At 38.1% G+C, this 25,269-nt stretch overlaps 1 protein-coding gene across 1 annotated transcript in view; it reads right to left on the bottom strand.

The window, feature by feature from the left end:
* Nucleotides 1-24,882, bottom strand: part of LOC145814011 (LRR receptor-like serine/threonine-protein kinase GHR1) — a 35,369-nt gene extending 10,487 nt beyond the window's left edge. Inside the window, exon 1 of the mRNA XM_082910480.1 lies at nt 23,219-24,882. Coding sequence (XP_082766606.1) covers nt 23,219-24,122 — 904 coding nt within the window. The 5' untranslated portion in view covers nt 24,123-24,882. The remainder of the gene's footprint in view (nt 1-23,218) is intronic.
* Between the last annotated feature and the right edge of the window lie 387 nt (nt 24,883-25,269).

Here is a 25,269-nt window from a genome sequence, read left to right as displayed (position 1 = left end):
TCCCGTTCAGCTACCCAGAACATGGCCTCTTCTTCCCGTGGTCTGCTCACTCTCTTTCCCGACCTCAACGAGTCCACAAGAGAGATAACTGGTGCAGTGGCCCGTGAACCTCAACCAAACACCTCTGGTTTTGCTCCGTTGAACTTTCCGATGCGGTTGGTGGAGCAAAAAATGGCAGTGCAAACGGATATTGAGGCCAATCAGTATACACTGAAGTCATGTGTGGAGACGATGACGGCAGTCACAAACTTGTCGCATCGGCTTCAGAGTAGGACAAATGAGGTGCAGCAGTTAAACGCCCAACTGGCTCTGCTCCAACGCATGTATAAGGATGCGCGAGCAGAGATATGTGTGCTAAAAGCGGAAAACAAGGAGCTGAAGCGGAAGGCCACCGTGATGTTCCGATTTGGAGATCCGCCATATGCTGCAGTGGAGGAGCATCGGGGAGTGAACGTGCTCGGTGGCGTGGGAAACACGGAGACAACACCGTCAAGGGCCGCGCAGGACGGAGGCAAGAAGAAGAGACCGGCGGCAGAGTAGAGAAGAAAAATCCCGCCTGTGGATGAGGTTGTTTGTGTATTTTTTTTTTTTTTGTTTTTTTTTGTGGTGGAAAATGGTGATCGGGGTGAGCCCCCGACATGAATAAAATGAGTTTGGTGTGCAGTGCTTCTGCTTCTTTTTTTGTTTTTTTTTTTTTTGGGAATGAAAATAAAAGAAAATTGATAAAAATCAGAAGTGGTTGGAATGTACAAATATATAGATATAGATAGAAAATAAAAGATAGTTGATGAGAAGGATGGAACCCAGAGTAATAATAATAATAAGAATAATAATAATAAAATGGATATCATGGAGGGATGATGCTCACCAACTGAGAGAAATAATAATGAAATTTGTTTTTTTTTTTTTTTTTTTTTATAATAAAAAAAAATAATAAATAAATAAATAAAATAAAATAAAAGAAAGAAAGTGGAGCAACGTGGGTGAGGTGCAAAAGGTGAAGATTGACTGTGCAAAAGTGGACATGGTGGGAGCTTTAGGTATTATATTATACTAAAAAAAAGATATATATATATATATATATATGGGGTAGTGGAGAAGATGGGTTTAAAAATAAAAAAGGGAGCATGGTGAGTATGTGAAAGATATTATTTTGGTGGGAGAGATGATTATGGTTTTAAAAAAGACACCACCATCGTAGTGGAGCATCTCTGCTGTGCTACCCATCATCAGTCTCACACAACAAAGGAGGAGAGAGAAAGAGCCCCTGAGAGAGAGAGAGCAAGAAAAATGTGCCATGCATGTGTGGTGTGTATTCCAGAGAGAGGAGAGAGAGAGAGAATGCCCCGTGTCTGCCATTCAGGGCTTCCATCTCCACCCTTGATGTCAATGCAGGCAACATTGTAATTCCCTCCACACGCACTGCAAATCCTTCTGCCGAGGCACTTTGCAAGCAATGCTTCTTCCCGAAGTTTCAAATGGACTACCAGGTCAATGTCCATCACTCCCTCTAAAATTTCCGCCTATGGATGTGGCGGTGCATGGCGACGATGCGGGTGCCACCGACATAGCGGAGTTGGTTGTCGTGGGGCCGGGGAAGGATCTCGCCGCCGAAGCTGCACATGAAGCGTACACGTGGCTGGGTGATGGTGTCGTCGTTGATCGAACGGTAGTGCTACAACGAATATGCTTCTGCGATCTCGATTTAAGCAATCGAACCCCTCGACTCTCACAGTGGCCTGTTTGTGACCAGATTTCACCCAAACGCATGATCCTCCTTTGCGTGCGGACGAGGATGGAGATTTTGGCAGAATGGGTGCCTGCAGTAATGGACTAAACATGTTGCCGAATTGCGAGTCTTGGATTATAGGGTTTGAAGCCCTGCTGGGTGGAGAGGACTGAAAGAGGTCATTGCCGCTAGTCCAGGTGCTGTAATCAACACCAATAGCCCATCCACTCAAGTCACCTACTGTGTAAACTGTGGCCAAACTTGGCACAGCTGAACACAATACTATGACCAAACACACTATTCCCACACAAGAACTTGCATATTCTGTGTATTTGTGCCTCTATATCAGAGAGAGAGAGAGATTTGCATTGTGTGTGTGTGTCTAGCCGTTGATCAGATTGAAGGGACTGCAGCGACGGGTTAAGGTCAACATTGGTGGTAGATGAAGACGACCGAGATGGTGGTGTATGGGAGGACAACAGTGAGAGGAGGGGCAGTGAAGGTGGTGGACTCGAAGAAATTTCAAGGTATGTGTAGAAAATTCTAGCGGACTAGGTTGAGGTCCGGCGGGCGGCCAAGGCGAGGTTGCCGCCCGCCGGTGAAGCGAAAAATACTAAGTGCTTAACCTAGCTCTGATACCATGTTAAAATACAATGTATAAAGAGAAATAGAGAATTGTATATATATGGATTGTATTATTGATTGATGTATGTTGAGCTCTCTCCTTTATAGAGGAGAGGGAGAACAATTACAAACCGAAAGTAGAAACACAAGCCAAACAACATCATTAAAGGTATATTATTAAAGGTTTGACAGCTAATATATATACTAATATATACTAACAAGTTGTTGGATTCACAACCTATGAATAACAACAAATCTGAAGATCTAAATAACCAACCATGTGAAAGGGCACTGAAATTCAAAGACATAATTCACTAATTTTGTTAGAAATCCTGACTGATGCAGCTTGTTTGGCCATACAATTCTTGGACCAATGGGATAGGCATGTGGCCAAACAAGGCAAAAGGCACTAATAGGATTCAAACAGCCCTAGCTCAGAATTGCGTGAAATTTCATAAGTTGATGAAAAATGTCATTCTGATCAGAAACCACCCGCTGAATTTTGGGCAAATTTTGTCATTTATGTCATCAGTTTCAAGATTTTGCAGTTCTAGGAAAGATTTGCAACTTCAATTACTCTTTAGCATAGAAGTCAGAATTCGATTCCTTCGAATCTGCCGTTATCGTAGCAGCTAAATTAGTAGTTTCTTTATTTCATTTCAATATTTCCATTTCTGGTCATTTTCATTGTATTTTTACTTATTTCTGCATTGCCAGTTAGGGAACACTTAGAAAATATGAGGAAGAAGAACTCCGAAAATATGAGGAAGAAGGAATATATTTCTGTTATATTCAAAACTTCTTATCTTATAAGACCAAATGACACTCCTTATATAGGAGATATTACAAACATCATTATAACTCATTATATGCCACTTACCTATTATATATTACCACTATCTACCACTATCATATTATATACATGCCACTATCTTCCACCAACACCACTATCATATGCCACTATCTTATTAACACAAATTTCCAGCACTCCCCCTCAAGCTGGTTTGAAGATATCTTCCATAGCCAGCTTGCTAGTCAGCTTATCAAATTGCTTCTTGTGTAGTCCCTTCGTTAGCACATCAGCTAATTGTTCACCTGTTGGAAGATAGGTCATACAGATTATGCCAGCATTGATTTTCTCCTTGATGAAATGTTTATCCACTTCTATATGTTTTGTGCGATCATGTAGAACTGGATTATGAGCTATAGATATAGCTGCTTTGTTGTCACAATAGACCTTCATAGGTGTCGGGTGAGAAAGCTTTAATTCTTCAAGAATTCTTTTAATCCACATTACTTCACAGATTCCATGGGCAACAGCTTTGAACTCTGCTTCTGCACTACTTCTAGCTATCAAATTCTGTTTTTTACTCCGCCATGTAACTAGGTTCCCACCTACAAAGGAGCAGTATCCGGATGTTGATCTCCTGTCTGTAACACTTCCTGCCCAGTCTGCATCTGTGTATACTTCAACTTGAAGATGTCCATGTTTCTTGAACAGTAAGCCTCTCCCTGGAGTTCCTTTCAAATATCTTAAGATCTTATAAACGGCCTCAAAGTGCTCTGCCCCTGGTGAGTGCATGAACTGACTTACCATGCTGACTGCAAAGGCAATATCAGGCCGCGTATGAGACAAGTAAATCAATTTCCCTACAAGTCGCTGATATTGTTCCCTCTCTTTGACTTCTTCAGCCTTAGCAGCTTGTAACTTCAAGTTAGGCTCGATCGGAGTCTCCACCATCTTACAACCAAGCATACCTGTTTCTCCAAGGAGATCAAGAACATATTTTCTCTGATTAACGAATATACCTTCCTTGGATCTTGCAAATTCCATTCCGAGGAAATACTTGAGGGCTCCCAGATCCTTAATGTGAAATTCTTTTGCGAGTTTCTTTTTGAGGCCTGCTAACTCTGCTTCATCATTACCAGTTAAAATGATGTCATCAACATAAACAATCAAAATTGCAATTTTACTGTTTTTTGAATGTTTATAAAATATTGTGTGATTTGCTTGACTCTGCGAGAAGCCACAACTGATAACTGCCTTCCCAAAGCGTTCAAACCACGCTCTTGGTGATTGTTTGAGTCCGTATAATGACTTGTTCAATCTGCATACTCTGTCGCTTCCAAGTCTCTGCTCAAATCCCGGCGGTAGGCTCATGAACACCTCCTCTTCAAGATCACCATTGAGAAATGCATTTTTAATGTCAAGTTGATGTAGAGGCCAATCTGAATTTACTGCAAGAGATAACAGTACTCTGATGGAATTTATTTTAGCAACAGGAGCAAACGTCTCCTGATAGTCGATCCCATAAGTTTGAGTGAAGCCTTTAGCCACCAGTCTCGCCTTGTATCTCTCAACGCTTCCATCTGCGCTACATTTTATCGTAAAAACCCATTTACACCCAACTGTTTTCTTGTCTTTGGGTAGATCAACTATCTCCCAAGTACCACTTCTCCTTAAAGCATTCATCTCCTCCATGACTGCTAATTTCCAATTCGGATCATCCAATGCTTCCTGTATATTCCTTGGAACAAACAAGTGTGAAATCCTAGATGTGAAAGCTCTATGGTTTTTAGACAGTCTTTGATAGGAGAGGTAATTTGCAATAGGATGTTTAATGCAATTTCGGACACCTTTCCTAATTGCTATAGGAACATCAAGGTCGGAAATAGAAGGAATAGGATTACCTAAAATTTCGATGCCAGAACTCGGGTGGACATTCGGGTCATTAGGATGAACATTCGGGTCATTATTCCTCAGATGAAATCGCTTCCTAGTATAAACCTGAAGCTCAGGATTTAGATCATGTTGTAGTACTTCTTCCCCTAAACAAGAATCTTCTTGACTAGGCACCATAGAACTTGGTTCTCCTAAGTGATCATTATCAGACAGATGTGGTTTTTGTATAGGATAAATGACATTGGGGAGCGGGATAGAAATATCCCAAAAACGGTCTTCTACTCCACTTGTCTCCCCCTGAAGAGAAGTGTTGGGGAAATAGGATTTTGTTTCCACAAATGACACATCCATACTCACATGAAATTTCTTGGTTTGAGGATCGAAACACTTATACCCCTTTTTGTTTGAGGAATAACCCAAAAAAACACATTTTATAGCACGGGGGTCAAGTTTTGAACGAAATTGACTGGGAACATGAACATAGGCAATACATCCAAAAACTTTGGCAGGTAAATCAGAAAACAACCTCGTGTCAGGAAAAAAAGTTTTGAGACAATCAAAAGGTGTTTTGTATGTTAACACCTTTGTAGGCATCCTGTTTATCAAATAAGAGGCTGTTAAAATTGCTTCACCCCATAAATATTTAGGAACATGCATGTAAAACATTATAGCACGTGCTACTTCAAGTAGATGTTTATTTTTTCGTTCTGCAATGCCATTTTGTTGAGGGGTATCCCGACATGTAGATTGATGAAAAATCCCCTTTTTTTTCAAAAACTCACCCAACTGCTCATTGAAATATTCTGTTCCATTATCAGAATGTAAAATACCAATTTTGGTTTGAAATTGATTTTCAATCATATTGTAAAAATTTGTGAATAAATTTTTCACGTCAGATTTTTTATTCATCAAATAAATCCAACATAAGCGGGTATGGTCATCAATAAATGTAACAAACCATTTTTTACCAGAAAGAGTAGTGATTTTAGAAGGGCCCCAAACATCACTATGAATCAAATAAAAAGGTTTGGAAGCCTGGTAAGGTTTTGGCAAATAAGTAGAGCGATGAAATTTTGCAAAAATGCAACTTTCACAATGAAAAGAAGAACAATCAATCCCTTTAAATAATGCTGGAAATAAATGTTTCAGATAAAGAAAACTAGGATGCCCTAACCTATAGTGCCATAGCATTATTTTTTCTCGAACAGAGATTGAACTAGTACTATTAAAGCTCTGAGCTTTTTTATTACTAACAGGTACTTCATCAAAGTAGTAAAGACCTTCAAGCATCCTAGCACGCCCAATCATCATCCCCGAGTTCTGATCCTGAAATTCACAATGGGATTCAAAAAATGTAACACGACAATTAGAATCCTTAGATAGTTTACTGACAGACAAAAGGTTACAGGCTAAGTTGGGGACGTGAAGAACAACATTGAGATTAATTTTCTCAGTTAGTTTAATAAATCCTTTTCCTGCAATAGGTGAAAAACTACCATCGGCTATTTTGATTTTGTCATGACCAGAACAAGGGAAATAGGTACTAAATAAATGGGAAAAACTAGTCATGTGATCGGAGGCACCAGAATCTATGATCCACGGAGAGAAGTTTAGGCAAGAGAAGGCTTTAGGATTTCTACCTGTTTGTGCCAACAAAACACTAGGAGTACCGGATGAAGAGTTGGATTTTATCAGCTTTAAGAGTTGATCAATCTGCTCTTTGTTGAAGGGACCTGAATCGGCTTCATTAGCGGTAGGAAAGCCACGATTCTTCTCTCCTTGTTTGCTGCTTTTCCAGTTGACAGGTTTGCCATGGATCTTCCAACACGTTTCGCGTGTATGGCGAGGCTTGTTGCAAAAATCACACCAGACCCGTGGCTTATCATCAAACCTGCGCTGGTAATTTGCAGCCTTGTTGGCCGCAGCATCGCTAATTAAAGCAGAAATTTCAATTAATTCACCAGTACCTTTTTTCTTAAGCATGACGCTCCTTCGGCTCTCTTCCCTTCTGACTTCGGCAAATACTTCGCTAATGGATGGGAGAGGAGGTCTGCCAATAATTCTTCCTCGCACTTCATCGAACTCAATGTTGAGGCCGGCAAGAAACTTGTAAATACGGCTGTCTTCCACAGTTTTCTTGTGGTGGTTGCAGTCGTCAACCGATTTCCATTCGTATGTGTTGAAGATGTCAAGATCCTGCCACAACCTTTTCAACGAATTGAAATATTTGGTGACGGAATCATCTCCTTGACGAATCTCTCCCAACTTCAAAGTTAATTCGAAAACTTGAGATTGATTTCCTAGGTCAGAATACATCTGACTAACATTATCCCACAATTCTTGTGCAGTAGTATAGCACATGTAATTAGAGCTTATATCCTCATCCATGGAATTGACCAACCATGTCATAACCATGGAGTTTTCAGCGTCCCAACTGTCGAACAGCGGATCATTAACAGCAGGAGCCTTCTTGTCACCAGTGATGTAACCGATCTTTCCTTGCCCACGGATATACATCCAGACAGATTGTGACCAGCGGAGAAAATTATCACCATTTAGGCGGATGGTGGTGATTTGGACAGAGTGAGAGTTGGACGTTTTCACCGGAATGACTTCCGACATGGCTATGACGGTTTTAGGGCTGCTGTGTTTTTTGTTGCTCTGATACCAACTTAGAAAATATGAGGAAGAAGAACTCCGAAAATATGAGGAAGAAGGAATATATTTCTGTTATATTCAAAACTTCTTATCTTACAAGACCAAATGACACTCCTTATATAGGAGATATTACAAACATCATTATAACCCATTATATGCCACTTACCTATTATATATTACCACTATCTACCACTATCATATTATATACATGCCACTATCTTCCACCAACACCACTATCATATGCCACTATCTTATTAACACAAATTTCCAGCAGGAACTGTCGATTTTGGTTGTTTCTTAGCTCATTAGGTTTGCTTTTCAATATAAATAATCATTGTAAGCCTTACGGCTAATGAGTTTTAGATAATTAATACAATTTTGAGTTTTACTCTTCTTCCAACCTTTGGTATTCTTTCGAGAATTAACCATTGTTGAGTCTTTGTTCTCAATATTCCTTGTGATTGATTCTAGAGAAGGATCTTGCTTCTGGCATTCTTTTATAAATCAACGGGTCCTTAGATTGTTTCCATTTCGCATTTCCACTACACCATTGACACATGATGAAAGTTGGACATCTAAGCTTAAGAAGGAAATAATCCTACCTTATTAGAGCTTGTGATTTTTAAGTAATGAGTACAAAATTTCATTTTCTAGTAATGAATACATAGTTTCCTTTTCATGAAAAGTTTGGTTAGGTCCAGGGATGGAGGGAAAGCAAGGGCCCTAGCCTTTGCAAAATTGTATACAATCCCACTGTGTATGTGTTGAAGATATAAATAATAAAGTTGTCCCTCTTTCTAACAACTCTAACTTTTATATGAGCTAATGATCAAAAATTCAACATAGTATCAGAACAAACAATACATCATGTGTTGAAACCTCACCGGCTACTAGAAAATATAATATTGTACACATGTTTGTCCTGGTTATTAAAGAAAGTCTTGCCACGTGTGAGGGGGTGTTCGGAGATATAAATAATGAAGTTGCTCCTCTCTCTAACAACTTAAGTTTTTAGATGAATCGGTGGTCAACAATTTAAAATTGGTTACAAGATACATGGGACATAGAACATGTCTTTGCTTGGGCCCTCCAAAAGAATTCTTATAAACCAAACCAAGCATTAAGTCTCATCAACTGGGGTCAATTGTATGAATCCGTCTTCTCCACTCGACTCTATCCAAGGCCATTCGTTAGTCAAATTAAGGAGATTTATATCTCTATTCACTACGCTAGTCTACGTCAATCTAGGTCTGCCCCTTCTCCTAACACTACCATCTACCATCATTGTATTGCATTGCTTCACTACTGCCTCAGTTGGTTTTCGTTGTATATGATCATACTATGAGAATATTAGGTTACGTTTATATATATGGTAGTGTATATTATGTATATATTCTGAGAGATTGTATATATATACAGTAGTGTTTCTTTTCCTTTTTAGTCTTAGGGTTAGGATTACTATATAATCAGATGTATTCTTTGTATTATAATACAATTGAATATACAGAAAAATTACATGGTATCAGAGCCAAAATCCTAGGTCTAGCCTTGATTGTTAGAAGTTCTCTCAATGGTTCTACGACGTCGTGATAGCCTCTTGTCTCTAGTGTGAAATTGTGACTCTCGACTCTTGGCCTGATCACGATCGCAAGGGCTTTCATCTCTTTCTCTCTCTGGTTTAGATACTCGACACCCATCGTGGTTCGTCGGGTCTGTTCGAGCGAAGTTTGGTCTCTAATTTTGGTTCGTTGGCCTCTGATTTGATCGCGAGGGCTTTGGCCTCTCTCTCTCTCTCTCTCTCTGGTTCAGCTACTCAAACACCCATCGTGGTTCGTAGGGTCTGTTCAAACGACAATGCCTCTCTTGGGTCGATACATCACCACGGTTTCTCTGTTCCTTCGTCTGCTCCATCTGGATTTGGTGTGTATGTTTTTCTGTCCTCTCTCTATGTTCGTTGTATTGCTCTTCGTTTATTATAGACCTAAACTTCAATTCTCGGCTTATTACTATTTGACCTATTAATTCTCTCTTTATTACACTTTAATCCATCCCTAGTTTATTACAATGTCGGACACCAAAATCTAAGCTGTCAGCTGTAAATTCACTGGTTCCAATTATGCTTATTGGGCCAGCGTTATAAAGAATTTTCTTCTTAGTAAAAAAAAATGAGGTTATGTTTCCGGTTTAGTTCCTCGTTTATCGAATCCGAAGAAGGAAGGATATCTGACTTCCAGTGATACTTAGGATTGTGATAATGCCCAAGTTATGACATGGTTTCATAATTCTGTGGATGACTGTATTGGGATGATGTTTTCTAAATACAGTACTGCTAAGGAGGTATAGGATTATTTACATAGTGTTTATCAGCAGTCCAACTTTGCTAAGCGGTATGAGTTGGAAACAGCTATTTAGGGTGCTTGTCAGCGAGATCAGTCTATTTAAGACTTCTATATTGAAATGACAGGTCTCTGAGATCAGTTGGCTCTTATGGAACCATCTAGCCTCAAGGGTCTAGATACTTATATTGAGTTTCGAGAGCAGGGTCGATTAGTGCAGTTCCTAATGGCTCTCTCCCTTCGGTATGACGCTATCTGTGGTGGCATTCTTTACAAGTCTCCTCTTCTCTCTATGGATGCTATTGTTCGTTAGCTCATCTTTGAGGAAACCCATCTTAAGACGGCCAGTCAAACTCTGTCTCTATCTATCTTCTTGGCTCCTGGCCAACCTTCACTACTATCGACCCCACCTCCTCATCAGTTTCTGGCCACTACAAAGCCCAAGAAAGGGCTTCTGACTTTCGATAAGTGTGCTTTCTGCTATCAAAGGGGCCATTGGAAGTACAACTGTCCCAAGAAGGGTTGTGTGTTTTCTCAGCAATCTCAATCACACTCCCGAGCTACTACTCAAAATAACTTTCAATCTCCCGCCGTTTATATTGCATCTACTCCGGCTCCAAATCCTGACTTTGCTTCTTTGAGTGCCCAGATTGCTCAGCTTCAACACCTCTTGTCTACCTCTCAGCCATCCCCATTTGCTCCCCTCTTACCTCTCTTCATTTAGGTTTGCTGGAGTCCTCTTCTGGTATATCTTCTTCTGTCTGGCTTTTTGACTATAGTGTTTCTTATCATATGACTTCTCACCTTTTCTTACTTTAAAACTGTATCCCTCCTCCCTCTCTTATTACTATTAATACTGCTAATAGGTCTGGTATGTTTGTTCTGTCTATTGAGTTTGTCTTGCCCTCTGCCATGTTTGCAGTCATTATTCCCTCTGTTCTTTATGTTCTTCAGCTATCTGTCAGTTTATTATTTATCAGTCAACTTGATGCTTCTGGTTTTAATGTTATTTTTTCCTCTTTTGTCTGTTGTGTGCAGGATTAGGTATCCAAGAAGCAGATTAGGACCAGTCGTAGAGTTGGAGATCTCTATGTGGTAGAAAGCTTGCATTTTCCCCTATCCATCTCTCCAATTGCACCTTTCTCGTTTCAGTTAGATTCTCAGTCGAGTCAGTTTTATTTATAGCATTCTTGCCTAGGTCATTTGTCTGTTGACCGTTTACGGTCTTTAGCTCAGTCAGGAGTGTTGGGTAAGGTTTCTCCTAATCAAATTAATGAATGTCGGAGTGTAAACTTGTCAAAATGTCAGCTTTACCATTTAATAAAAGTACTTCTATTTCTGTTTCTCATTTTTCTCTTGTGCATACTGATGTCTGGAGACCCTCTCATGTTCTCACTAAAGGGGGTTTTGCATATTACGTGTCTTTTGTTGATGATTGAACCCACTATACTTAGGTTTATCTTATAACTCACAAAACTGACTTCTACCAAATATACTGTACCTTTCAGTCTATGATCACTACACAGTTTGGGGTTACCATTAAATTGTTACGATCTAACTTGGGTGGGAAATATTTTAAAACTGAGTTCTGTGAGTATCTGGCCAATTTAGGTACCATTCACCAAACTTCCAGTACTGATACACCTGACCAAAATGGTCGTGCTGAGCGTAAACACTGCCATCTTCTTGAGACAGCTAGATCTTTCATTCTTTCTGCCTCTGTTCCAGTTTCCTTTTGGGGGGAAGCCGTTCTTACCGCTGCTTTTCTTCTAAACCGTATGCCTACCCCCCTACTATCTGGTCGTTCTCCTTATTAGGTTTTGTTTTCCCAACTTTCCAATTACTCTCTCCTTCGTGCTTTTAGGTCTTTGTGTTTTGTCCTTCTTCCCTGGAAAGATAGAACAAAACTTAGTGCCCAGTCTGTCCTGTGTGTCTCTTTGGGATATAGTCTTACTCAGAAAGGCTATCGCTATTACGATCTTGTTTCTCGTCGCCTTTATGTCTCTCGCCATGTTGGCTTTTTGGAACGTTTAGCTTACTTTTAGCTTCCGCCTCTCACAGCTCCAGTTTCTAAAAAGGATTTGGTTCACATTGATTCATTTCCTTCTGATATCCCTCTTGATGAGTACATCTCTACTGTTTCCCATGAGCTTGTTCCCTCTTCTCCTCCTAACCCCCTTCCTACTGAGTCCCTCTTCACTGGACCTTATGAGTCTGTTACATCCTCTCCACCTTCTCTCTCGCTGGCTCCTTCTCCCCCTCTATTGTTAGTCTATTCTCGTCGCAAGGCTCTCCCTCCACCAGTTGTCATTGCCTCTACTACTAATGTAAGAAATAATGTATAGAGAAAGAGAGAGAATAAATTGTATGTATTATTATTGATTGATATATTGATATTTATTACAATGATTCATGATTCCTATATATAGAAGAGGGTGAGTGTGTAGTAGGTAAGAAGTAGGTGAAGTGGAGGTGGTAGTGGTGTAGTGGGTTAGGTTTAGTGGAGTAGGTGAGGTGGTAGTGGTGTAGTGGGTTAGGTTTAGTGGAGTAGGTTTAAGTGGGTGTAGTGGGTTAGGTTTAGTGGAGTAGGTTTAAGTGGGTGAAGTAGGTGATAAATTTTAACAGCCCCCCGCAAACTCAAGGGGGATAGGAACTAGCCAACTTGAGTTTGGAGAGAGTTACAAAACAAGAAAATACATAAAAATAAAAGAGGATAGGTGACACTGTATGGTCGTGTCAGACCATTGGTGAAGACACTGGATGGTGGTGTCATAACGTTGTAGAGGACACTGTATGGTGGTGTCATAATGGTGTAGAGGACACTGGATGGCGGTGTCAGACCGCTGTAGAAGACAGTTTATGGGGTCATGTCGGACCGTTGTAGAAGACAGTTTATGGGGTCATGTCGGACCGTTGTAGCAGACAATGTGGTGACAGTTGTTGTGACAGTTTACGGAGTCTTGCTGGACCCTTGTAGAAACTAACCGGAATCAATGTCGGGACAGTTTACAGAGTCTTGTCGGACCCTTGTAGAAACTAACCGGAATCTATGTCGGGACAGTTTACAGAGTCTTGTCGGACCCTTGTAGAAACTAACCGGAATCTATGTCGGGACAGTTTACAGAGTCTTGTCGGACCCATAAAAAATTGCACCCTCAAAAGGTGTGCCCAATTTTTCAAAAAAGGCGTGCCATCAAAAGGCGTGCCCAATCCATGAAAAGACGTGCTATCAAAAGTTGCGCCCTCAAAAATTGGGCTGAAGCGGAAGGCCAGTTTTATGTTCCGATTTGGAGGGCCGCCATATGTTGCAGTGGAGGAGCAGGGTGGAGTGATCATACCCAGTGGAGTGGGAAACACGGAGGCAACACCGGCAAGGGCCGCCCAAGACGGTGGCAAGAAGAAAAGACCGGCAGAATAGGCGAGAAGAAAAATCCCACTGTTCCGATTTGTGTTGGTTGTGTTTTGTTTTGTTTTGTGTTTTTTTTATTTTTATTTTATTTTTATTTTTTATTTTTTTTTTTATGGTGTAAAATGCTGATCGGGGTTGATCCCCGGCATGAAGAAATGACAAGTTTGTAAAATGTTGTTGTTTTTTTTTTTTTTTTTTTTTTTTTTTTTTGGAGTGTTTTGTTGAAAAAATAAAAATAAAATGAAAGAAAACAAGGGAGAAAGAAAATAGATAAAAAATATTTATAGATGGATTATATGAAAAACATCAGTGCGATTGTTTCAAAATAAAGTGGGGTATTTAAAAAAGAGGAAAAGTGACTTGGAAAAAATAAATAAAAATAAGTGATTTTTGAAATCAAATGGAGGAGAGAGAGGGACAAACCCATGTGATAAAGTGGAGAGAGAGTCGGTGAGTGGGGTGCAAAAGGTGAAGGAGAAATGATGGATTGAAAATGGTTTGGGTCAAAAGTGGACACTGTTAGTGGGGATTTCAAGAGCCTCTGGTGGCATTGTGGCAGAGAACACCCCAACCTGGATTTTGGGTGGCAGCAACTGAGAACACCCCAACCTGGATTTTGGGTGGCAGCAACTGGAAAATATCATAGATCTGATTTTTAAAAACCTCGTGACAGCATTTCATCAGCTTCATCCAAGACAAACATTTTGATGTAAACAGGGCGAAGTGATTGTCTCCGCAACATGTCAAACACACGACCAGGAGTACCAACAACAACATGAACCCCACTGGAGAGAATGCGCTGATCTTCGCGCACACTAGTCCCTCCAACACAAGCATGAACCTTCACACTTTGCTGGGCAAGTTCAAGAGTGGGTGGAAGAACCAAAGCTTGGCACTCAACCAAGCTATAATCTAGCTGCTGCAGAATTCCAGAGCAGAATGTTGCAGTGTTTCCAGTTCCAGACTGTCTCGTCATATGAGGTGAAGAATTCTTCTCCATCAGCCTCACACATGACTACAGTTGCACAAATCTTTGTTGATTTTATCAGCGGAATAGGTTGAGGTCCGGCGGGCGGCTAAGGTGAGGTTGCCGCCCGCCGGGGAAGCGAAAATACTAGGTTTTAAACCAGCTCTGATACCATGTAAGAAATAATGTATAGAGAAAGAGAGAGAATAAATTGTATGTATTATTATTGATTGATATATTGATATTTATTACAATGATTCATGATTCCTATATATAGAAGAGGGTGAGTGTGTAGTAGGTAAGAAGTAGGTGAAGTGGAGGTGGTAGTGGTGTAGTGGGTTAGGTTTAGTGGAGTAGGTGAGGTGGTAGTGGTGTAGTGGGTTAGGTTTAGTGGAGTAGGTTTAAGTGGGTGTAGTGGGTTAGGTTTAGTGGAGTAGGTTTAAGTGGGTGAAGTAGGTGATAAATTTTAACAACTAATCCTCCTGCTTCTGATGACTTTGATCTTGCTAACCGTAAGTATCCCCTTTGCATCCGTAAACAAATAGTCAAACTTGGTTTTGCTAAAATATGTTTTTCTTTTTCATACTGTACATTTGTGTTTGCTGAATCTTTTTCAGAGCCTCAGTCTTACAAGGAGGCCTGTCAAGATCCTCATTGAATTCAAATTATGGAGGATAAGTTGTCTGCTTTGCAAAAAACTAGTACTTGGGAGTTGGTTCATTTGCCAATTGATAAGAATCTGGTTGGTTGCAAATGGGTCTACAAAGTCAAGATTTATTCTGATGGTTCTCTTGAGCGCTACAAGGCTCACCTAGTTGCCAAGGGTTTTTCACAGGAGTATTGTATTGATTATGAGGAGACCTTTACTCCGGTTGCCAAGATTACTACTGTCCGTACTGTGATATCTGTCGTTGTTGTTCGTCATTGGTCTCTTTATCAGATGGATGTTAAGAATGCTTTTCTTAATGGTCATCTCGCTGAGGAGGTTTACATGCGTCATCCCCCTAGCCTTCACCATTCCTCTGGACATGTTTTGTCGTCTTCGGTGTGCTCTGTATGGTCTGAAACAATCTCCTCATGCTTAGTATGATCGCTTTCAGACTGCTGTTACTAAGCTTAGGTTTTATCCTTCTGTCCAAGATTCTGCTTTGTTTCTCCTCCACACCTCACTGGTTTTGTTGCCTTATTATTATATGTAGATGATATGATTATTATTGGCTCTGATTCTTCTGCTATCTCTGAGGTCAAGCAGCATCTCTTCCGCACCTTTGAAATGAAGGATTTGGGTCCATTGCTGTATTTTCTTAGTATTGAGGTGGTTTCTTCTCCTAAGGACTACTTTCTGTCTCAAGCCAAGTATACTAATGAAGTTATTCACTGTGTTGGTCTTACTGACACTAAGATTGCTGCTACCCCTATTGAGCTTAATGTGAAACTTAACACTACTAATGGTGTTCCTCTACCTGATCCTACTTTATATTGAGAGCTCGTGGGTTGCTTAGTCTATTTGATGGTTACTTGCCTATGCTATTCATGCGGTTAGTCAGTTCGTTTCTGCTCCTTGTTCTATACATTGAGCTGCTTTGGTTCGAATTCTTCGCTATGTTCGCAGTACTATCTTCCAAGGATTGATGTTATCCTCTACTTCTTTCTTGGCTTTAGTAGCCTATGCTGATGCTGATTGGCAAGGTTTTAAAAAGCGGCCGTAACTGTTACATAACGCCGTTACATAACGGTTTTGGTGGTTACCGCCACCCGTTACGACCGCTTTTGCAGTGTGATTGAGATTCATAGGTGTGTCGGCCGTAGCAGTCGAAACGATGCCGTAACGGCTTGTTACACATCGTTACGTAACGGTTCTGAACTGCTTTTTTCAGAAAAAAAAAAAAAAAAAAAAAACTGATGGGGGAGTAAGAAATAGAGAGAGAAAAGAGAGAAGATAATGAACATGTTATTGATTTGTTAAAGCTGTAAGACCTATACTATTTTATTCAGCTGCTATCACTCAACTATTTTGTTTGTGTGCGTCTATCTATATATTGTTTGAAAATAATAATAATAATAATAATAATAATAATAATAATAATAATAATAATAATAATAAGTGTGGTCATTATCTATTTATATATATATATATATATATATTTAGGCTATTATTTTTTTTTTTACTTTTGTCATTGTTTAGTGATTGATTTTTTTGTAAAATATTTAGGAAACATAACACCTATAATTATATATTAATACATTTTTTATACATGTCAAATTTTTTTTTTTTTTTGATTAGTTTATTTTATTTTTATTTACTAGTTATTCAAAAAGAGAATGAATATTCAAGTGATCCAAACCTAAACAAAAAAAATTTTCTTTATAATTTATTTTTTAATTTTTATATGATTACATTAACATGTATAATTTATTTTTTAAAACTATTCAAATTAAAAGTTGCATTTGCTTCCACAAGTATAATAATTAAAAAATAATTTTGTACATCTAAGTCCAATAATTTTTTTTTTTTTTTGTTGCCACAAGCATAATATGGATTTATGACATATAAAGTCATTAATTATTAAAATAAAATGTAAAAAACTCAGTTTATAGTGATTTAAACATATGAAATATATTGAATCATATTTAAAAATTTATAAAAATTGATCAATATTTATTTTAAAACCCAATAAATATGATTATGGAAAAAAAATATACGTATCGGTAAGTTTTTTTTAAATTGTACGAAAAATAAAAAAATTCATTGTTTCGATTACTGCAACCGTTACGTTACGGCCTTTACACCCTACAACCTCAACCGCAACCACAACCGCAACAACGCCACCGTTATGGTGACCGCAACCGCTTTTCAGAACCTTGCTAATTGGGTTAGTGATGTTACAAATCATGAGTCAATTTCTGATTTCTGTATGTTTCTTGGCGATTCCGTGATTTCTTAGAAAAGCTAGAAACAAACTGATATTGTCCGTTCTATTACCGAAGCTGAGTACCGTGCTATGGTTCATACTACTGTTGAAGTTGTCTGGTTTCGTTGTCTTCTCTTTGACTTGGGCGTCCCTCAGTCTTCTCCAACCTCCCTCTATTGTGATAACCGTAGTGCTATTCATATTGCCCATAACATTGTCTTCCATGAGCAAACAAAGTACATTGAGATTGATTGTCACTTTGTTCGTCAGCATCTGCAGTCTAACTCTATCTCGCTTCCTTTTTTCTCTTCGGCTCTGCAACTTGCAGACCTCTTTATCAAGACTCACACCACTGCTCAGTTTTAGTTTCTTCTTGGCAAACTCTCAGTATTTTTAACTAAAACATCTTGAGTTTGAGCGGGGGTGTGAGAATATTAGGTTATGTTTATATATATGGTAATGTATATTGTATATATATTCTGAGAGATTGTGTATATATATAACAGTGTTTTCTTTTCCTTTTTAGTTTTAGGGTTAGGATTACTATATAAGCAGATGTATTCTTTGTATTATAATACAATTAAATATACAGAAAACTTACACATACTATCACAATCTATTTTCTCTCAACTTATCTTCTATCGGTACTACTCCTACCCATTCTCGAATATACTCATTCATAACTCTGTCTTTTCTAGTCTTATCACACATCCACCTTAGCATCCTTATCTCAGCAACACTCATCTTATCTACATGTTGTTTCTTAGTTGCTCAACATTCTGTCCCATACAACATCGCTAGTCTAATAGTCGTTCTATAAAACTTCACTTTTAGTCTAATGGGTATTCGTTTATCGCACAGTACCCCAGACGCACTCCTCCACTTAAGCCATCTCGCCTTAATTTTATGGATCACATCTACTCCAATCTCTCCAGTCGTTGTGATAATCGATCCTAAATAACAAAAATGTTCACTCTTAAGTAGTTCTTGGTTCTCAATTTTCACTTCTCCTATGCTTCCATTATTACTATTACTAAAATTACACTCCATGTACTCTGTTTTAGTTATGTTTATCATAAATCCTTTAAATTCAAGCGCTTTTCTCCAAGTTTCCAACTTAGTGTTAACTCATTCTCTAGTCTCATCCACTAACACGATATCATTTGCAAAAAGCATAAACTATAGCACATCATTCTGAATATTTCGCGTCAACTCATCTATAATTAAAGTAAAAAGATAAGGACTTAAGGCTGATCCTTAGTGTAAACCTACAGTAATTGAAAATTCACTTGTCTCTCCAACAAATGATCTAATAGTAGTCACCACACCTTCATACATATCCCTAATCACATCAATGTAACCTTTTGTTACCTCTTTCTTCTCTAACACCTACCAGATTGTATCCCAAGGCACTTTATCATATACTTTCTCAAGATCGATAAAAACCATATGAATGTCTCGTTTCTTTTCTCTATACTTTTCTATTACTCTCGTCAAAAAATAGATCGCTTCCATTGTTGACCTACTAGGCATAAACCCAAATTAATTCTCCAACACCTTTGTTATATCGAGCAATCAATGTTCCATCACTCTCTCCCACACTTTCATTATATGACACATTAGCTTGATTCCTCTGTAGTTGTTGCAGTTCTGGACATCTCCTTTATTTTTATATATTGGCATTAAAATACTCTTCCTCCACTCCTCTAGCATTTTCCTAGTCAACAAAATTTTGCTAAATAACCTAATCAACCAAACAACACCCTTCTTACCTAAACTTTTCCAAACTTTAATAGGGATATCATCGGGTCCTAAAACCTTATTCGATTTCATTTTCTTAATTGCAATCTCCACTTCAAAGTTCCAATTCTTACGATAGAACCTGTAGTCTTGGGTTTCCTCATTACTGCCTACTTCCTCCCCTCTTGACCTACGTCCATGTTCCTCATTTAACAACTTCTCAAAATAGTTCTTCCACCTCTCCTTAATCTCTTGTCATTCACCAACACCTTATAGTCCTCACTCTTGATACACTTAACCTAATTAAAATCTCTTATTTTCCTCTTTCTTACCTTAGCCAGTTTGTAGAACATTTTCTCCTCTTCCTTACTATCTAGTCTAGTGTATGAGTCATCATAGGCTTTCAACTTAGTCTCCCTTACTACTCTTTTTGACCTCCTCATTAGCCAATCTGTAGCTTTTAAGACTTTTCTCAATTCTATTATTCTGTCGCTTTTTAAAGCACTCTTTTTTCGTCTTTATTATCATTTGAACCTCCTCCCTCCACCACCAAGTTTCCCTAAGGTTGGGTCCCTTTCCTTTCGACTCTCCAAGAACTTCCCTTGAGATTCTCCTCATATAATTGGTCATCGAGTTTCACATAGTGTTAGTATCATCTTCCAATTCTCAAGTACCTTCTTTATCCATTTTATTCTTAAATATTTCTAGTTTATCTGCTTTTAGGTCCCACCATCTTGTCCTGCGACGCCCACTATCTTTCCTAGCTTGGTATTGCCCTTTAAAACATAAATCTAGTATCAAAATCCTATATTGAGAAGTCAGGTTCTCTCCAAGAATCACCTTATAGTTGTTGTGTTTTAGACAATCTACTTTTCTTACAAGAAAATAATCTATTTGGCTCCTAATTGACCGACTCTTAAAGGTTATCAAATGCTTCCCTCTCTTCTTATAAATAGTATTGGCCACCACTAGGTCAGAAGCTAACGCAAAACCTAAAATGCTCTCTCCAGCCTCATTTCTATCACCAAAACTATACCCACAATGCATCCTCTCCTAACCTAATTTATCTATTCCTACATAGCCATTGAAATCACCGCCTATAACTAGGTGCTTTTCTACGGGTGTCTCCTGTAATACCCCATCCATTTGGTCCCAAAAATCTCCCTTAGTCTGACCATCTAAACCAACTTGGGGGGCGAATGCACTAATAATATTCACTATATTCTCACCAATAACTAGTTTAACTAACATAATCCTATCCTATCACCTTTCCTAATGACCGCAACTATATTTTCTACAAGACCCTTGGCAACTATTATTCTTACCCCATTTCGGTATCTATCCTTGCCACTATAATATAGTTTAAAACCGGTATCCTCTATTTCTCGAGCTTTCTCACCCATCCACTTAGTTTCTTGTACACAAGTTATACTAACTTTCCTCCTAATCATGACATCTACCAATTCCATAGTCTTAACAGTTAAAGTTCCTATATTCCATGTGGATACCCTACACCTATAGTCTTGGACTAGCTTCTCCACTTTATGATATTAATTTTGATTTGCACTCTTGTAGTGGTGAACCATTAACAATTCAAGCTCTTGGAACACAGACAATTTCTGTTATATCTCTCATATGGTAAGCAAGGGATCTAAACTAAATTGATAATTTTCTGGACTCAGGATTCATTATGAATTGGGCATTTGTGACAGCCTAAATTGCTCAGTTTCTATATAAAAATGAAGCTTGATGGCATTCAACTCACTGAAGGTGAAAACACAGGGACAATTAACATCGGAAACCCAGTTTGTTTTACAATACTGTTTCTGGATGTATTGCTCACATTACACTATACTGATGTAATACATCTGTGAGCAATACATCCTGAACTAGTTAATTTTTGACATTTTTAGGCGAGTATAAGGTATTACCTCATGTAGTGTGTTCTCATTATTTATATGATTATCTTTATTAGTGATTTGCATTTTAATAATTATTTAAGCCGTTTAAGTCTAAACTGATCTACCAGCCTGAACTTGCTCCAGTGCCTTTCATCTAGCCCCCCTCCCTCCAATGAAGGAGCCCTATCTCCACCCCTGGTTAGGTAAATGGCGAGTTTTTTTTTTCTTTTCTTGTTTCCCTTATATTTATCATAATGTTCACACGTGAATGTTTTCCAATGAATGTTTCAGGATAGTTGTGATGTCAAATTAAACAAGCTACGAGTAATGTCATATAGTAAACAATAACATGATCTTGTGAACTTTCTTCTTATACTCAATCATATCAGATTAAACTTAACGGTTCCACTACTCAGTTTGGATAGAGCACTTATGGTCATTGTTTTATTTATATTAGGATAGAGATGCATATTGCAAGACAGATTATACTTTAGAATAAGTAGGACTCCCACTTAGCTGCCTTGGGCAGGTTGTTTATTGGTATTGGATGACAACTTTGGTCACTGTTACCACATATCAAACTTCAGCTTTAAATAAAATAATACAACAATGCAGCAATGCTTAATGATATTCTAAAATCTTTTGTATTTAGTGAAATAGGATTCCATAACATGAAAAAATATAATAAAGAAAAAACTCAAACGCATATAGCATCTGTCAATATTGTTTTTAGGCTTTTGACATGACTGTAATAGTTGGCATACTTTAGTTTAGCATGCCATGCACGGTGTTCTTCAAAAGGGACTGCAGTACATCTACAATACTTTGCTGCTACGAGGATAGCATGTTGTGAGTTGTTTCTTGCTAATTGAGTTCTGAACTCACTAGTGTCATAAACTCCTAAATAAGAATCGATTCAGTTATCCTATATAGGTTTACATTCTTTTGCTGGTATTTAATTAAAACAGCTAGCCCACGTTTTCAAAGGCCAGTCCAATAACTGTATGGTGTTTGGTGTACAGATTTCCATAAGCATATTGGATGCCAATTAACTGCTAAAGACTCAATTTCTTAAGGTGTTTTGGAAGGTTAATTTAAGTTGAAAATTCAATTACCCCAATGTTCTCATCTTCCTTTATTGTATTTCTTGGTAATCTATATATACTAAAACCTTATTTAGAAGTAAAGAGTTGGCCCTTTGAAGTCTCAACTTTGTCAATTTGCTTGTTTGAAGCATGTAGTTAGGGTCATGCTATAATACACAGTGTATACCATATGTAAGTTACGAATTATTGTGGTGTATGGTAATAGGCCATTACGGTGGCAGGTCTAATAAATTATTAAATCAAAATTAGTCGCATCCCATTCTGATGTTTGATTATGTCCCAAAATAGTATTCGCCACAACTCATTGTGCTGGTTTTTGTTACGACCAAAATGGCCTTCGATTATGGCTTTAATTAGTATTAGTTACAACCTAATGTGACTATAATCAATGTGAAAAAGTCCTTTTATGTTATTATGTTTTGATCCTATGTTTTGTACAAAGTGTAAAAGAAGTTTATAATCCTGTTTTGATACCTATTGTTTTTGTAAATGTCTATTGACTAAAAATTTTATTTGCAAATTTAAGAATAATGTTTAATTTTTATGCTTATAACAATGATTATTTTAGTACAACATACGTGCAAAACTTTTGTAAGAATGTGATAAAATAAGTTTTATAGTCAGTTTTTTGTTGTATATAGTTTGACCCCCTCTTAACAATATTTCTGGGTCCACCAATGTTAATAATGACTTGAAAAAGAGTTTTAAATTACAATTGCAACAGCCAACATCATCGAATGCTAAAAACAAAATTTTGTCTGATATTTTGTAGAATGCATAGAGTTTGTTTGGTTATGTAGCAATGTAGACGAAACCCATTTGCATTTCACATATATAGACAAACAAGATCCAAACATAGAAAGCATTGAGACACGTCACCCATTCTGGAAGACGTTTATAGAAAATATTTTATAATATTTTGCAAAGAAAAATACTAAAAACCCCAAATGTTTTATCAAATGTTCTACCAAATGTCTCCCATGGATGTGGGATCCACACATATGGGTCTCATGCGAATCTCACGCCCATGTGAGACATTTAGTAGAATATTTGGTAAAATATTTAGGGTCTCTAACATTTCTGTTTTGCAAATTTTGGTTGTAATAAAAGTAAGCAATTATAGCAGGAACCTTGGTTTCAGAATTGAGGTTACCTTCAAGCTGGTTAAGGCTGAGATCCAACTCAGACAAGACCATTGAACTCTCTTGCAAAAGAGCTTCTGGTAAGGACCCTGATAAGTGGTTGCTACCAAGCCGCAGAATCTGAAGAGAGACCATGAAATTGAAGGAAGGAACATTACCCACAAATTGATTATTACTTGCATCAAACACCTCTAAACTGTCGAAATATGGCATTCCATCATGAGAGAAAAGCTCTCCAGCCAAGCTGTTGTGGCTAATATTCAAGTGCTGAATTGCAGAAACAAAGCTCAAGTTTCCAAGCCCGAGGTCCAGGGATCCATTGAACCGGTTGCTGCTGAGGTCAACATACACCACACTACCCAGTTGGGACAGAAGATCCATAACATCACCAGTAAACCCATTAGACTGCAAGTCTAGATACATCAACTGCTCAAGGTTTCCAAAGCTGGAGGGAACTGTATCTTCAAAACTGTTTGAGGAAAGATTCAGAAGCACCAAGTTTGTTAGATTGGTCAACTCGGACGGTAATGACCCATTAAACAAATTGCGCGAAACATCCAAAACTTCCAATGTCCCAATTGAGCCAACTTGCTCTGTGATACTACCCGTCAACTGGTTGTTTGAAACTGATAAATTTTGAAGCATTTTAAGCCCAGCAATAGCAGGGAAATCAAACTCACCAACCAAACCCAAGTCATTTAGTGTAATTGATGTCACACTGCCCTCACTACAACTAATTCCATACCAATTCTGGGGGCACCCATCAGATGCCAAGGAACTTGAATTCCATGAAACAAAAACCTTCCCTGAAGGATCTTTCTGGATCCCCTTTTTTAGCTCCAAAAGTACATCCACATCTGAATCTCCTTTTGCCAGTTCCAGTAACAGTAATATCATCAAACAGATTATCTGCATTCCTCCCTCAAGAATCCCTACTCTACCCAACTAAATAGATAGATAGATAATGTGTTGGTTGTGCACAATGCTGAACAACATGAAATCAATCAATGGGTACTAAAGAAAACAAAATGAGCACAAGGACTAGAAAATTGAACCTGAATAGAACTTCACAAGACACAGAGCTAAAGCAGTGAGGGGAGTGGGAGTTAAAAAAAACAACTGCAACAAAAACAAAGAAATAGCAAGCAATGAGCGAGTCAATGAGCAATAAGAGAGGTGGTCCTACAAGCTCAGTGAATCTAATTTTCAGGGAATTTACAGTTTCAAGCATTGCCAAGAACAAGGACCCGTTTGCATTTATTAAAACCAGACCATGACAAAATCATAAATTTCATAGATTACCAACCAATAATGAGAGAAAAAAGAAAATAAAGAAAAAGAAAAGAAAAGACTCAGATAAGGTTTTCCACCTACTACATCTCCAAAGCTGTGAAAAAGAAAATGGGTTTTTTGATATATGAAACGAGACACAACAATGACAATAATTAAGAAGTGAAAAAACAAACCCAGAATGATTATTTGAAGATTGAAGAGGTCTTGAGAGGAATCAACAAGGTAGTGAGAAAGTGCATGAAACTTGTGTTAAGTTTGGAGATTGGCACATTGAAAGCAATGTGATGTGGTGATGCGTTTCGGGGTTGAGCTACAAAGAATAGCCGAATTTTCAGAGTAGCACTGTGCAGTCTGATTGCATTGCATTGAAGACAAAATAGAGAGAGAGATAGAGAGAGAGAGAGTATCCAATACTGTACGACTGAGGTGAGTTGGGTTTGGGGTTTGACTTCCGAGTTCGGCTCGGTCTCTGCAGTGATATCTATTTTGAGATAGGTTAAAAGTGAATTTTTAATTTTTAATTTACTTCTCTTTTATAAAAAAATTAAAAAATAATTTTTAATTATTTTCTCAAAACACTTGTATAGACTATGATTGTTTGACTTTCTCAGAAAGAAAATACATTTAAAAGGTGTTTAGTCGAGGATATAAGTAAGGAGAATTATTCTTGTCAACTAATAATCTTTTTTGTGGTGGGACTAACAAAATTATGGGAGGGTTGTGATTAGAAATTGAGTTAAGGGATTCATAATTTTTAAGCAAAAATTAT

This window comes from Camellia sinensis, unplaced genomic scaffold, assembly GCF_055761805.1.
Source record: "Camellia sinensis isolate YWXY unplaced genomic scaffold, ASM5576180v1 Unanchor1, whole genome shotgun sequence".
In the NCBI taxonomy this organism is placed as follows: Eukaryota; Viridiplantae; Streptophyta; class Magnoliopsida; order Ericales; family Theaceae; genus Camellia; species Camellia sinensis.
This window is presented reverse-complemented; position numbering and strand designations above follow the sequence as displayed.